Raw genomic sequence first — 12,842 nt, 5'->3', positions numbered from 1 at the left:
CGGCTGCACAATGAAGTTAGCTATCAAATTTCCGGTAAAACATTACTACCTGTTTTTTGTTTGGTATGATTTGCAGCTAAATGTCTCTACCCGCGTGTGGTGGTATGCGGTATGCCGTGTGGTTGTATGTAGTATCGTGTGGTTATGTGCTGTGATCGTGTGGTGTAACGTGGTACGCGGCATGAGCAGCGAGGTAAGAATGCAAGGTGTGGTCATCTTCGGACAAGGTAGCTGTTGGCTGTTAGGGGATATCCAGTGACATTGTAATAACTTCGGTTATAAAGTCGTAATGTAATGGGTTTTGTAAATGTGAGGCGTTGATTTAGCGCCGAACATCAACCACGTCACGGTGACACAGGTGACACTCGGCGTGGCTCTAACTATAAAATGTTTAGAAAATTTAACTTGAGACGAGTGCTCGGATCTCCCCAATATCTACGCATTATCTCCCCAATATCTACAAGCGTGGGACTGACGTTGAGAATGAAAGAAACGGTATTAGATAACGAGAACAATAGAGTGTATAAGAGTGTGAGCAGTTGTCCCAAGCCTCTTCTTCGTCACCACTGTTACTCGATATAATACATTGCGTTAATTACAGTCTATTGACCATTATTCCGCCATCCCAATTCACATTTAAATTAAAGTTATAAACACAATAATGGAGCATTAACGATTAAATTTTTGAAAACCTTCAATTTGGCACTTCTGTTAAAGAAACGCCATTGCAAAAGGACTTAATTAGGACTTAGACTGTCAAATATATATTTTTTTTATTTTTCGGATACATATTTTTTTTAATTGTCGTTGTATTTCGTTTATCCCCAATCGTTTATGTTGTAACTTCGAATGATTTATTATTTTTTTAATGATAAACTAATGTTTATAACACAAGTTTTTATGCATAGCACAAAGGATAATAAATTATGATAAGCAATATTTAGTCGCCTGTAATATCAATACAAATTGAAAATATCTCCCGAGTAAAAATAAATGCCGCTGAAGGGAATTGAACCCGCGCCTTCTGATGTCCGGTCAGACGCTCTGGACCACTGAGCCACGTCGGCTTATTTTTTCTCGGGAGATATTTTCAATTTCTATTGATATTACAGGCGACTAATTATTGCTTACAAGAATTTATTATTTGGATGATTTGTCTCACAACTCTTTAAATAAAACTCCGGATTCAACAAAATACTTTGGACATAATGTCTCGTATTTAACAGGCGGTAGGAATTATTCTGGGCATCGACTTTGCAATATTATTTATGATACCCTCAATCCCTGCATTATCGACAGCTAATGTGCCATCTATAGGTAAACTCTTAAACTACTCTCTAGGATATCACAGTTCAGAAATGAAACGTTTCTCTAAATATATTCCGCTGCGTTTGGTGACCAGAACCGAAGAGTCAGTCAACTTTCAACTTCCTTTTCTCCTTCCCGTTGTGACTCCCGTTGTCTAAGAACTCTTCAGTAATACCTACTCAGATATCGAACAATACACTGTGGACTTTTCCTTTTGATAGAAATAATTGAGCTTGTACAGCCATTAAACCAGTGTCCTTAATCAGAAACAAAAAAATTAAAACTAAAAACTTAATTTTTGTTACATTTTTGTGCGTTTTTTCGTTTCTATTATTCCAAGGGCGGAAGTAAGTTGCGTTCCAGGTTTTCTGTCGTGGGCGGCCAGTAAATTGTAATGAATACTTTTGGTAAGCTGACGGGAAGCCTGACCACGGGTTAGATCGCCTTTAAAACAAAGTTTAAAGAAGCAGGGAAACGCGGTTAGCATGTGTTTATAACACATCAAGACGTAATGCATGAAAAATAGCGGTTATGCATGCGATAGGCTGCCGAGGCCGCTCTGTTATTGTATTACCGACGGCCCCTCCGAGGCGCATTGCGTTTAATGGGATACGTTTAAAAAGGTAAATTATAATGCTTCATTAAAACCACGTCTTGATGTTTGTGGGTGTAAGCAGGATTGAATTTATTCTGCAAAATGCTACAATGAAAGAAAGTGTTGCTGATTGGTGTTACAGTAATAATTGTTGTCATCATTAAATGTTTATATGGGACTCTACATTGAATACCTTGAATACAAAGGCGTTTTTTAAGATGATCTCTTCTCTGGGTTTGGGAATCCGAGTTACGCTCTTTGCTACATTTTCGCGTCATGCACTAGTCCAATATTTGTCGAACTCTCCCTGTTATGTGTAGTACTACTTTCTACAAAAACTGACAAAGGACGGGGTACAGGCAATCAACCCAAGCACTCTCATGATAATGCTACCATTTTCCAACCCTGCATGGATTAAGTTTATGTATTTATTTATTTATTTAATATCAACGGTATAAATATACCATAAACAATGATAACATGTCACAGTTAAAATTGTAGAAATATTTTAAAAAAGAATTACAAATATATGTGGCATTTGATTGTGAAATGACATTAGAGAGTAAGTAAGTAAGTAAACAAGAGATACAAGTACATAAGTTTCTATAGTGCAAATAAGGTAGAATTAGATTAAATTAATATTGATTGAAAAGATTTGATAGCATAGCCCTTTTGTACCTACCTTGCGTGCAGTCAAATAGATCTGCCACATCTGCGTATCTATTACTAACTTCATGCAACCTAGGTACAAGCGAGTGTTTGGAATACTCAGTCCTGATATTGTTGCATTTAAACAAAATTTTAGAACGAATAGCTCTCGTGGGTATATGAAATTCAATGAGGTTAATTAAATCAGGACTGTCTATACTACCATTTACAATTTTGAACATAAATAGTAAGATGGTTAGGATGGTTCTGCCATTACTGAATTCCAAATTTCTGTTAGATGTGTTGTTTATGAGAAATCGGTTAGAGCTTAATGTTATTTTTGTAAATTGTTAGATCTTTAATCTTTACCTGTCCATTTTTGTCCATTTCGTTGTTGGTGAGCTTGACTTTCTCGAAGGAGACGACCTGCTTGCGCAGCTGTTCGCCCGTGAAGGGGGAGTCGGGGTGCGCGTAAAGGCGAGCGGGCGCGGGCGGGTCCGCTTTGCCCGCCACCAGCCACGAGGATCGATGGTAGGCGTAGCGGTAGCGCTTGCCGTCTACGGGCACGATGTCCAGCAGCACGGCATAGCGCTGGCTGGCGCTCAAACCGGTGAAGGACACTCGGAGGGTCGGGAACATACGTCTGAAACAAGAAGTTGGAACGAATCAGTGATGAAGACTAAAGGATCGACGAGGTAACACCATGAGCGGCAAGACGCGGGCGTTGACTTCCACTATACCTGCTTGATAGAGCATGAGTGATTTTGTGCTACCAATTAAAGAAACGCTTAAGCAAGTTAGTTACCTACCAAAAATCAATCAACCAACAAGTCTTTGTCGATTCATTTCAAGTGGATCAACAATCTAAATTGATTAGCCAAATTCGTGTGTCCGGATAAAGCCACAACAAAGAGTCGGCTGTCCAAGCCACAACATCATAATCACAATGTATTGATTGATTAGGGAATGAAACTAATTTCTAAGCCACCTGTTGGAGGACGAAAAGAGGCGTCAACTCTCGCGAAGGCGATTAATCATCCACTGGCAGGAGGTAACGGAAGAATAGAGCAAGAATGTGAAATTACATAGCAAATCAAACAACGTTTGATGCATCGGATTTTAATGCACCCGCTAATAGCGCGGTGAGGGTCTTCTCTCGAGCAAATCGAGATACGGATCTCGGCTCGGTAAAAAACACGAGGGTCGATGTTTTTCAGGTATTATTTATTTTATTTTATTAATGCATCCATCATGCTGGACTGCAGGTGGAGTCGGAATGAACTTTTTCTGGACGCGTAAATATTTTGTTAGCGGCTTATGTCAGTTTAGAGGATCGTGAACAACATTGCCCGGGGGATCAAAAAACGGATTTTATGAAGTGTGGAACAGAATGACATCATTAAAACTGTCAGCATTGGCTTCAATCTCTTACATCATTTCTGCAACACCTTCAGAAAGTCGGAAATCTATTGTCATTATTAATTATCTCTCTGTTATTATTCTCGTTTGATAGATGAAAGTTGATGTTGATGCCCGTCATAAATTCGTGCAATTATAGCGATCATTCACATATTATTTCTGCTCGTAAATGTCCATGTTAAAATTAATTTTAGAAAGTAAATCTATTAACACATGAATTATTGTCGTTTCAACATGCGCATGCGAAGACAACAAAGGTGTTTCATTGTCTCAGAACTATGGACAGATAGCGCAGGAATTCAATTAGTCCAAACTAATTAATTTTATGAATACCCACAGATTGTAAATAAGCATTTACCAACAACTTAAGAAAATACTCTTAAAAGGCAGATGTTTCCAATGTGGTTAACTTTAATATTCAGTTTTATTTTTTTGTTTTGCTTTGTCAGGGTTTGATTGATTATTAACAAAATGTAGAAACCTTCTACGTATTCACAACACTCAGAAATTTTGTTTTTAATTACGTAACAAAGTACCTAACTTAATGAAACTACAGTAGAAATATAAGCTCACAAAAAATAAATCAAGAGTGTGAACATTATTTTCTTTAAAATTTACATTATCTTTCACAGCCTACATTAATCAAAATCAAAATTATCAAAAAGTATCTCTAGGGCCCGGTATATCAGTTGATTTTAAGCTCGGTTTGGTTGGAATTTTGAGCTTAGCGCGGCTTGGAACAAAATCCGTGAGGTAGTAAGCCTGGATATCGCAATAATACACTTATTGCTTATGATTCTAACTGAGGGATTGTATTTATTTTTCATTGTAAAACCAAACTACTGTCTGCGTAGTGATCTATATATGCTTTCTACCGTCATCAATAGATCGCAGTCTTTCAAAATGTCAATAACCCAATTGTTAAACGGGTTTAATTTACGAGTTGATTTTTTATAAGAGTTCCCCTCTCCAGTTAGCATGATGCTATATGCGAGGATACTAATTTGTAATAGTATATGTTTTTGCTGAAGTCGGTGCACTGTTCATTAAATTATGACGACCTAACCGCAAAAAATGAACTGTCCTGACGTTGAAACTTTTGAAATCTTTTACAAGACTATTTTAGATTGATTATCAATTAATACCATAGACGTTCCTGATCGCTCGATTAACATAACAGGCCATACTGATAAAATTAGGCAATTTACGTAAATTTCGGTGAGATGGAAGTATCGAAATATTTATGTAAATGTCAGGTTTGACAAGTGCTTGCTAGCGCCTCGGCATCTAAAAATCTTGATCGACTGATTTAGCCCACTTAAATTTGAGCGAGCATTATCGTACATAGCAGGACACGGACAGACTGATATACCGCACCTTAATAGAACAGTTAATCTAGGAACACCCCTAAGTATTTGTATCTGGATTAATCTGGGTCAAGACTATCGGTTCAGTAAAAAAACAACATCTCCAAACGACACAAATCACCGATGACATAAAACAGCGCTGTCTAATTAACGCTATCACCTTTTCTGTGCAAGATCTTAACCTTGCCAGTTCCTCTCGCGTCCGGCTGGTTTGGTTGACCGTCTTATTGCGTAAAGCTCGCGCGGGGTGAACACCGCACATGTGGCCACTATCTCCGAGGGTCGATCTGAAAGAACGCCGCTACGAGTAGGCAGTTCCCTATCGCCTAATCGATACTTAATTATAGTACCACCAGATATTTTTTTTCACGCTCCTTCCAGTCCGGCCTACAACTAGTTTACGGCCGATCCGGCGATTTTTATTAAGTAATTTAACTCGGGTGTCTGCCGGTGTGTCAGACAGTCCGCTCGCTTTTTATTGTAAGGCTGTAAATTTTCAGGAACAAGAATTACCGTCGTATAACACGTTGACTTTGTGTTTTTTGTCTAAACGATATGTTCGGAATGTTAACCATTTTTACGATCGACATTGTTTTGTCGACCATTAGCACATAAAAAGGGATACCTCGGTTGGAATGCTTGATTGTTATATCACCCTTTGATGTCATCGATATCGACTTTTTCGATCAACGAATCAATCGAACCATATTTTAAAGGACCATGAAAAGAAGGCGGTCTGCGTTCTTACTTCTTTCAGTCTCTAATGGTTCCAAATGTTTTTTTATAAAAACAATTTTGAGTATTTACTAATGAACTATCTGAAATTTCGGTAACTTAGAACTATAATAAATTGTTTTAAACCAAAACGTTTCACACCAAAAATTGGTTAGCAAGAAGAAATAATCTACAAACATGAAAAATGTTATGTTATGCGATTTTTTTTAACTCATTATTATTTCGTTGCTAATTGTTTTGCATGCAGAAATCATACTTGCCGCTTGCTTGCTAAGCGCCGCAATAAAAACACAACTTGTTTCTTGCATTCTTTCAACCGTACTATATTTTCGATCGCTTATAAATCTGGTTATGTAATTAATTTCGATCAACTGAAGCAATGACAAGTCGGGTCAGTGTTGCGTAAGGCCTTCCAGTTGGACTGTCAAGAGTTGATATTAATTTCAACAGTACCCTAGAGAAAAAAAAAACGTAAATTACATATTAGATTTATAAAGATAATTTTTCCTACCGAAATCATAAAAAAGCTGTCAACAAAAGAGAAGGTACCTAGCTAGTCTAAAAAGTTAAAAAAAGCATTTTTGTAACTGGTATAATTTTATAAAAAGTGGTTGTTTTTGTAATATAGTTGTATTCACTCAAGCGTTTAGTCACTTGTGACGTCAAAATGATGTTAATTCAGTTGACAAGTGAGTGGGTTCCCAGTACTTTTCGATTCACCCGTTTACGGTCGATTACGGAAGCTATTCGAGTTATTCCGTCCAATAAACATCGATGTTTAACTAGGTGTGTGAACTTATTTTGATAACATCTCCTCTTATTCCTGCTCGCATGGTATTATCATATAATATCTCCAGGTATGTTTTCCTGCAAGCTACATACGATAGTGTGAAATTTAAAAATTATGAAAATACATCGAAAATAGTAAATTACTTTTTTGTTGAATTAAAGAATTCACATAATAAATAATCGTGATATATTTTTTATGTATTTTTTTGTACTTGTCAAGACACGCGCGGTAGAAAATTAACATAAGCTAGGGTTCTAAAAAAATTATGCGCAATTAGTATTTTTTCACACTCTTTGTGGATACTATAAAATGCAAGATAAATTATTTCCTATGTACCTTAAAAGTGCCTTCGTAGTCACGTTAACACTTTGTAATTGTTTCCTGTCATGCAATAATTATTATTAAAATGGCTTGCACTCTGGGGGAAACAGAACTTAATGTGGCCAGGTCATAATGTGAAATTAAACATCTTTCCACGTGGTAAGAAGGGCTATTTCTGTCAATATCAAGTGCTGGGAGTTTGAATAGCACTTTATAAAAAGCGGAATATTTTAAACAGCAATCAGAATTTTGATTGATCAAGCGTCAGTTAATAAATGTAATTGGGTAATTTATTTATGGCCGCTTTTACGAATAATCAGATCGACGGCGATTTGCAATTTTATTTTTATTTTTTATGCGATTACCAAAGTCCAAACTTGCAGAAAAACTCAGACTATGGAAATTTGGGGAATGTATGGCTGAAGGAAGTGGATGGTTTGGGAGTACCTGGGTATTGGTATCTGGTCATATGCATACGATATCACGGTTAAACACATTTCAAGCTATTTTAAAATCAGAATGGTGATCTTTCAGTATGACTGTGCTCAGAGTAATGATGGAGTGTTTTTGTAAATAAATCACTATTGAGCATGGCTAATAAATAAAGAAAAAAATGCCAATTACATGTCTTATCTTACAAGAGGAGCTATAACTAGACTTTTTTTAATAAAGCCGTAATTTAAATGAACGTACGAAATTCCGAAGTCACGAATACTATTTTGTACTTTGGTACTTAATGCCAAAATAATTTTCGTTGACAATATTGTTGGTATTTCGAGCTAAATATGTCACGGGAACGAACGAGAATGCCAGAATCGATTAGCGGGCAAGCTGTATTTATATATTTTCTGGAATACAGGGGCAATAACGGAAATGCAAGTGAGGAAAAAATGTCCGCATCTGTTTCGCCACACACAGCGCGTACTAATCGACGCCAAGCCAATGGGCCGTCAAATTTAGCCTGTTCTCGTTTTCCCTCAACAAAACTCCTAAAATTTTGCCTAATATTGTTTTCCCTCAGCGAAAATATATCAAATTTAATGTATTATCGGTTCTCCTAGACAAAAAATCGTTGGTTTAGCCTACTATCAGTAACCATGCTAATGAAAACTTGTAAAATTTTGGATTTACCTTAAATTTTGCTTATCGGTTTTCGTTCAGTGAAAAATTTTCTTAGTTTTCTCGCCATCAAATTATTCTTCTTTTTAGCTGGTGTTAAAAATATGTATATTTCTTTTTGCATACAACGATCGCATAAAAAACATCTCAACAATACATTGTCCAGACAAAAACAGTTCAGCACCGGTGAGTCTTCACTACGTACCTAGTACCTAGGTATGTAACATAAAAATCTGTTATGCTTGGTAAATGTAGTATCCGAGTTTTACAATAAAACTGTGAGAAAATTCCTTACTTTCAGATATTTGAATGTTCAACAACAATATACCTGTAAGAATATGATAATGATAGGTAGGTATTAACTTGGCTCTTTTTATAGTAGGTACTATTTTTTGAGAAATATCAACGGTGCGAAAATGTTACAAATAACCAAAAACTACCATTTACATTACAGATACCATTACAATTCTCAACCACTACATGCTTATGTATCAGCACAATTCTCAACCACTACATGCTTATGTATCAGCATAATAGTGACAAAAAAGTATGCCAGTTTTTTCAAGAGAAATAAAACATAATATTTTAAGATTTCAGTTTTAAAAAATCACGGGCAGAGCCGGGCAGTAAAACTATTATAACATCACTCCATAATTCTGAATAAAAGTGCGCAAATATTCATGAATATCGTGCCAGGGAGCCATAAAGTCTGTGAATATGATGAATATTGAGAAAAATCTTCGTGTATTGTTAAAGAAATTTAATTAACTTGTCTTTAGTAAATTAATGAACTGGGTAGGTACACCACATACCTGACTGTTGCAGGTAGAAGAAATTTAGAACCGTTTGAGTAATTAAGATGTAACCATTTCCTGCACTCTGCTTATGGCGAAAGTGGGAAAATGGTTATTAGCAAGTTATTAGTTCATTAGATAAAACAAGATTAAAAAACAACTAGTTAGCAATGACGGAGCGTTCTAATGATTGTAACGCATCATAGAATTTTATTTTGTTGCCAAGAACTCTGGCACGCCAATGATCCTGTTGTGTGATTTATTTCAGTAAGGTTTATGTTTAGGAAGGTTTTCTAAAACGTTCAGTATTTTTTAAAGTTTTCGTTCCAGGTTTTTGAAAATATTACATATTTATGCCCTTTTTTCAAATTGTGAAGTTATGTTATTAACTGTGTTAAATTTAAATCACCTTAAATTATTATATTATTATACTGTTAATGTTGTTAAAAAATTAAAATACGTCATGTACCAATTTTTTAAAAACAAATTATGGATGTAGAAAGCAAAGGACCACTCTCCAATAGCTGCCTCTTGACTGGCCGCACAACGCTCGTGAGACGCTCCCATCTAGCAAATAAATAATTAAGCTGTAAAAAGTGTTTGAAATCAATTGCGATTAAAATAGTGTATTTTCATCAATGCTTAATTGTTTTTTTGAAGGCAACAAATAGTAAAGTCGCGATCTGAAAACGTGTTTTGATCAAATTTATTATTTTAATCTGTATATTTATCTACTTACATTTCAATGAAGACAATTGAAAATTCATATAGGTATGAGGATCAGCGGCCGTGAGAGCATTGCTTCATTACATTGTTCAGTATTTCGCTAACATGAGTTTATATTGCTCGCTTCGTAGCCACTCCGCCGTTAGGAGCTGTCTATAAAAATCGTCTAGCGTTGAGACAAAGCAGAATACTGTCGGCTCGAGAGGCAGATTATTGAGAATATCAATGGTCGTATTGTGGAGGTCTGCGTCGACTTGTGGGAGGAATATTCAGACACCAGGAAAATCCATTGACGTAGTAGCGTTAATTGCTACTGGACTTCAATATTGATATGCAATAGTTAAATGAATCTGCCGCTGAGAGCTCGAGAGATGTATGTTCGTGAGGAATAGAGAAGGATCACATTTATTCTATGGTTACAAAGAAAATATCAGCAGAAAGAGTTTTTGTTATAAAAACTAAAAAAAATAATCGATTAAAAATTACATAATGCTAAGGATACCAAGCTTTCCCTTATATTGGGACTATATTTCCAAAATGGCTTATAATGAGTTTTATTATTTTGTAATTAAAGTTTTTGATGCATTGCAACAGTTATTAAGTACAGGGTGATATAAAATAAAAGTAAAAATGCAAATTAATTAAACAAAATTCTATTAAAATAATGCGACTAAATTTCACGTAAAATATTGTGTTAGAAGTATTCATTTTCTTTATAAAGGTAAAATTATATAATATGAAACATGTGTAACTTGATGGTGCCACACTTTGATGATTGTAATAAATCTGTCATTTTTGAGACTCTAGTTCTATACGTATCAAAATATATAACATTAACCTGAGCTTTCCTTTATTTTTGGTAATCATGTTAAATTTACAAATGAAATAGCTGGTAACTATAGAGCTTTTGAATCTCTTGCACGTGCCATACCTGACACGTTCACAAATCGTTTAATAAAACTGTCATATTTGGCACTCTACTAGCAAGCCTGACACAATGTATACAGCCAACGCGATGCATGCAACATGCAACTGCCTGAAAGCAACAATGCCAATAAGTAGCTGTATTACGAACTACGTATAACATGTTTCAGAATGCACCATTAGTTTATTCGCTTTGGTTGAGTCAGTTGAGTGACAGACACCGATAAGTTGAATTATTCACTTTTCAATTATGAGCAACAATCACCTCTTGGCGAATTTAGCAGCACTTGGCAGCTGATAATGCTGCAGAACTCTTGAAATTCTGTTTAGCTTCACTTTAGATACGAGCGCCAAACAAACGTGGTATTTAATGGCCCCAGTAATTGATTGCGGATTGAACATTTCATTTTCTAATTACCACTTAAATTTCCCCGCGCGCATGAAGTTGCTAGTGTATTTTGCCAACACGAAACAATTGAAACGAAAACAGTGAAAAATGCTTCCTATTGGACTTAAATCTACGTAATTACATATCTAATTTTTAATTTTAAAAGAAAGACAAGTAAATCTAGGTTACGAATAATTTGACAATATTTGAAAATCTGCTACGAAAGTCTGAAAGTCTTGTTTGTTTCGTGGTGAGGACTTAGTCAGCTGAAGAATTGAACTTGGGTGGGAACCAGGCGCGATGCTTCAACCACTGACATAGGTGAATATTGATGTTTTATTGAGGTGTATGTTCTATCATAAAATAAGGGTAGTTTTTGATGGTGAAAAAAGTTCTCGATCAAAGCTAAATACTACTGTCTTAAAACTACAATCAATTATGAAAAGTACTTTCTTGATTTCTCACAAGTTCCAAAACATTTCATTATCCCATATTATTGTGATGTTACACCATCTAGTTAATTCTTTTAAGAATAGCAGCTTTTTAAGGTAATTTAAGTCTTCTAAGGGTAATTGAACCGCAATATTACTAGCACTTCCGTAAAGAATTTGTGGTGATATTTCACCAAAATGTGTATTATTATCATAATTTCGTGTCAATATAACGACACCTCAAAAACGACATGTTGTCCAACTCGAAAGTAACAAAATACAGTCTTGCTGAGGGAAAAGAGAGAAATCTGTTGCCCCAAACAACATCTTGCAGATAGGATTTGTGGCGTTGCCGCAACCTGTCACTTCTCCTGTAAAGGCCACAATAAACACCATTGCGGTTGACCCAAGCGGATTCGTGTTTACAATCATTAGCCAAGCCGTCATTTCGTAACACCCTTCCTTTGTGGAAGGAAATAACTATACTTATTTCGATGATAGAGTACTATCTTCCAACAAAGGATTTCGGAGTATATTATGACAGGGACGCTTTTATCACGCCCGCTGATCCGTTGCAGTCTTCCTAACCGCTGCTTGTTAACCTCCTTGAGGTCTTCCTTCGTGGTCATTTAAATATTATAATAATTTGAGGTGGCTTGTTAAAGAAACAGTTCTTTTTTCTAAGTGTTTGAGTTTAAAGTTTTAAAAAATTCGGATACCCATTTTCTATAAAGCAGATCTATAGCTGATTGTCGCCCTGGCGTCTTGAAATTTGAATAGCTTTTTATGGCATCATTGTGCAGGCAAAAACAACTTTTATCAGGCCACAACGACATTTAGACCATGAGCTAAGGAGCTTTGAAAAAAATGTGCCATATTGCTTGGACCATTTTTATTTTCAATTACCTAAGTATTCAATGAGTTAAAAAGAGCCAAAAAAATGAACCGGATCAATATGAAATTGTAATAATTTCATTATACTGTATTGCACCTACAGTGTACATTCATTGTATCTTATGAAATAACCGTGAGTCAGGTTTATAAAAATACACAAGGAATTATATTACAAAATGAAAATTCATCATCATTTAGAATTGATCCATTACCAATATTAGTGAAAATAGAAGCAAATTTACCGCACAGAGTTTTGCTGACAAATCCGATAAGAGTTGGTTTTACCCCCTTTTAACATTTTTCACATTGAAAATAAAAATTAAGTTTTTTTTTTCGTTTAATGAAACGAAAACAATAATCAATAAAGTGTGTATAAAATTAGA

The 12,842-nt window shown here is 35.5% G+C and overlaps 1 protein-coding gene across 1 annotated transcript in view; it reads right to left on the bottom strand.

Moving 5' to 3' along the window:
• mid (midline) overlaps nucleotides 1-12,842 on the bottom strand; it is a 123,315-nt gene that overhangs the window by 36,394 nt on the left and 74,079 nt on the right. The window contains exon 4 of the mRNA XM_089631052.1: nucleotides 2,921-3,194. Within this exon, the coding sequence (XP_089487178.1) occupies nucleotides 2,921-3,194 (274 nt within the window). The remainder of the gene's footprint in view (nucleotides 1-2,920; nucleotides 3,195-12,842) is intronic.

The sequence above is a fragment of the Hesperophylax consimilis genome, chromosome 4, assembly GCF_061612785.1.
Source record: "Hesperophylax consimilis isolate HC1 chromosome 4, BYU_Hcon_1.0, whole genome shotgun sequence".
Lineage (NCBI taxonomy): Eukaryota > Metazoa > Arthropoda > Insecta > Trichoptera > Limnephilidae > Hesperophylax > Hesperophylax consimilis.
Note: the sequence above shows the minus strand (reverse complement) of the source record. Positions and strands in the feature narration are given on the sequence as shown.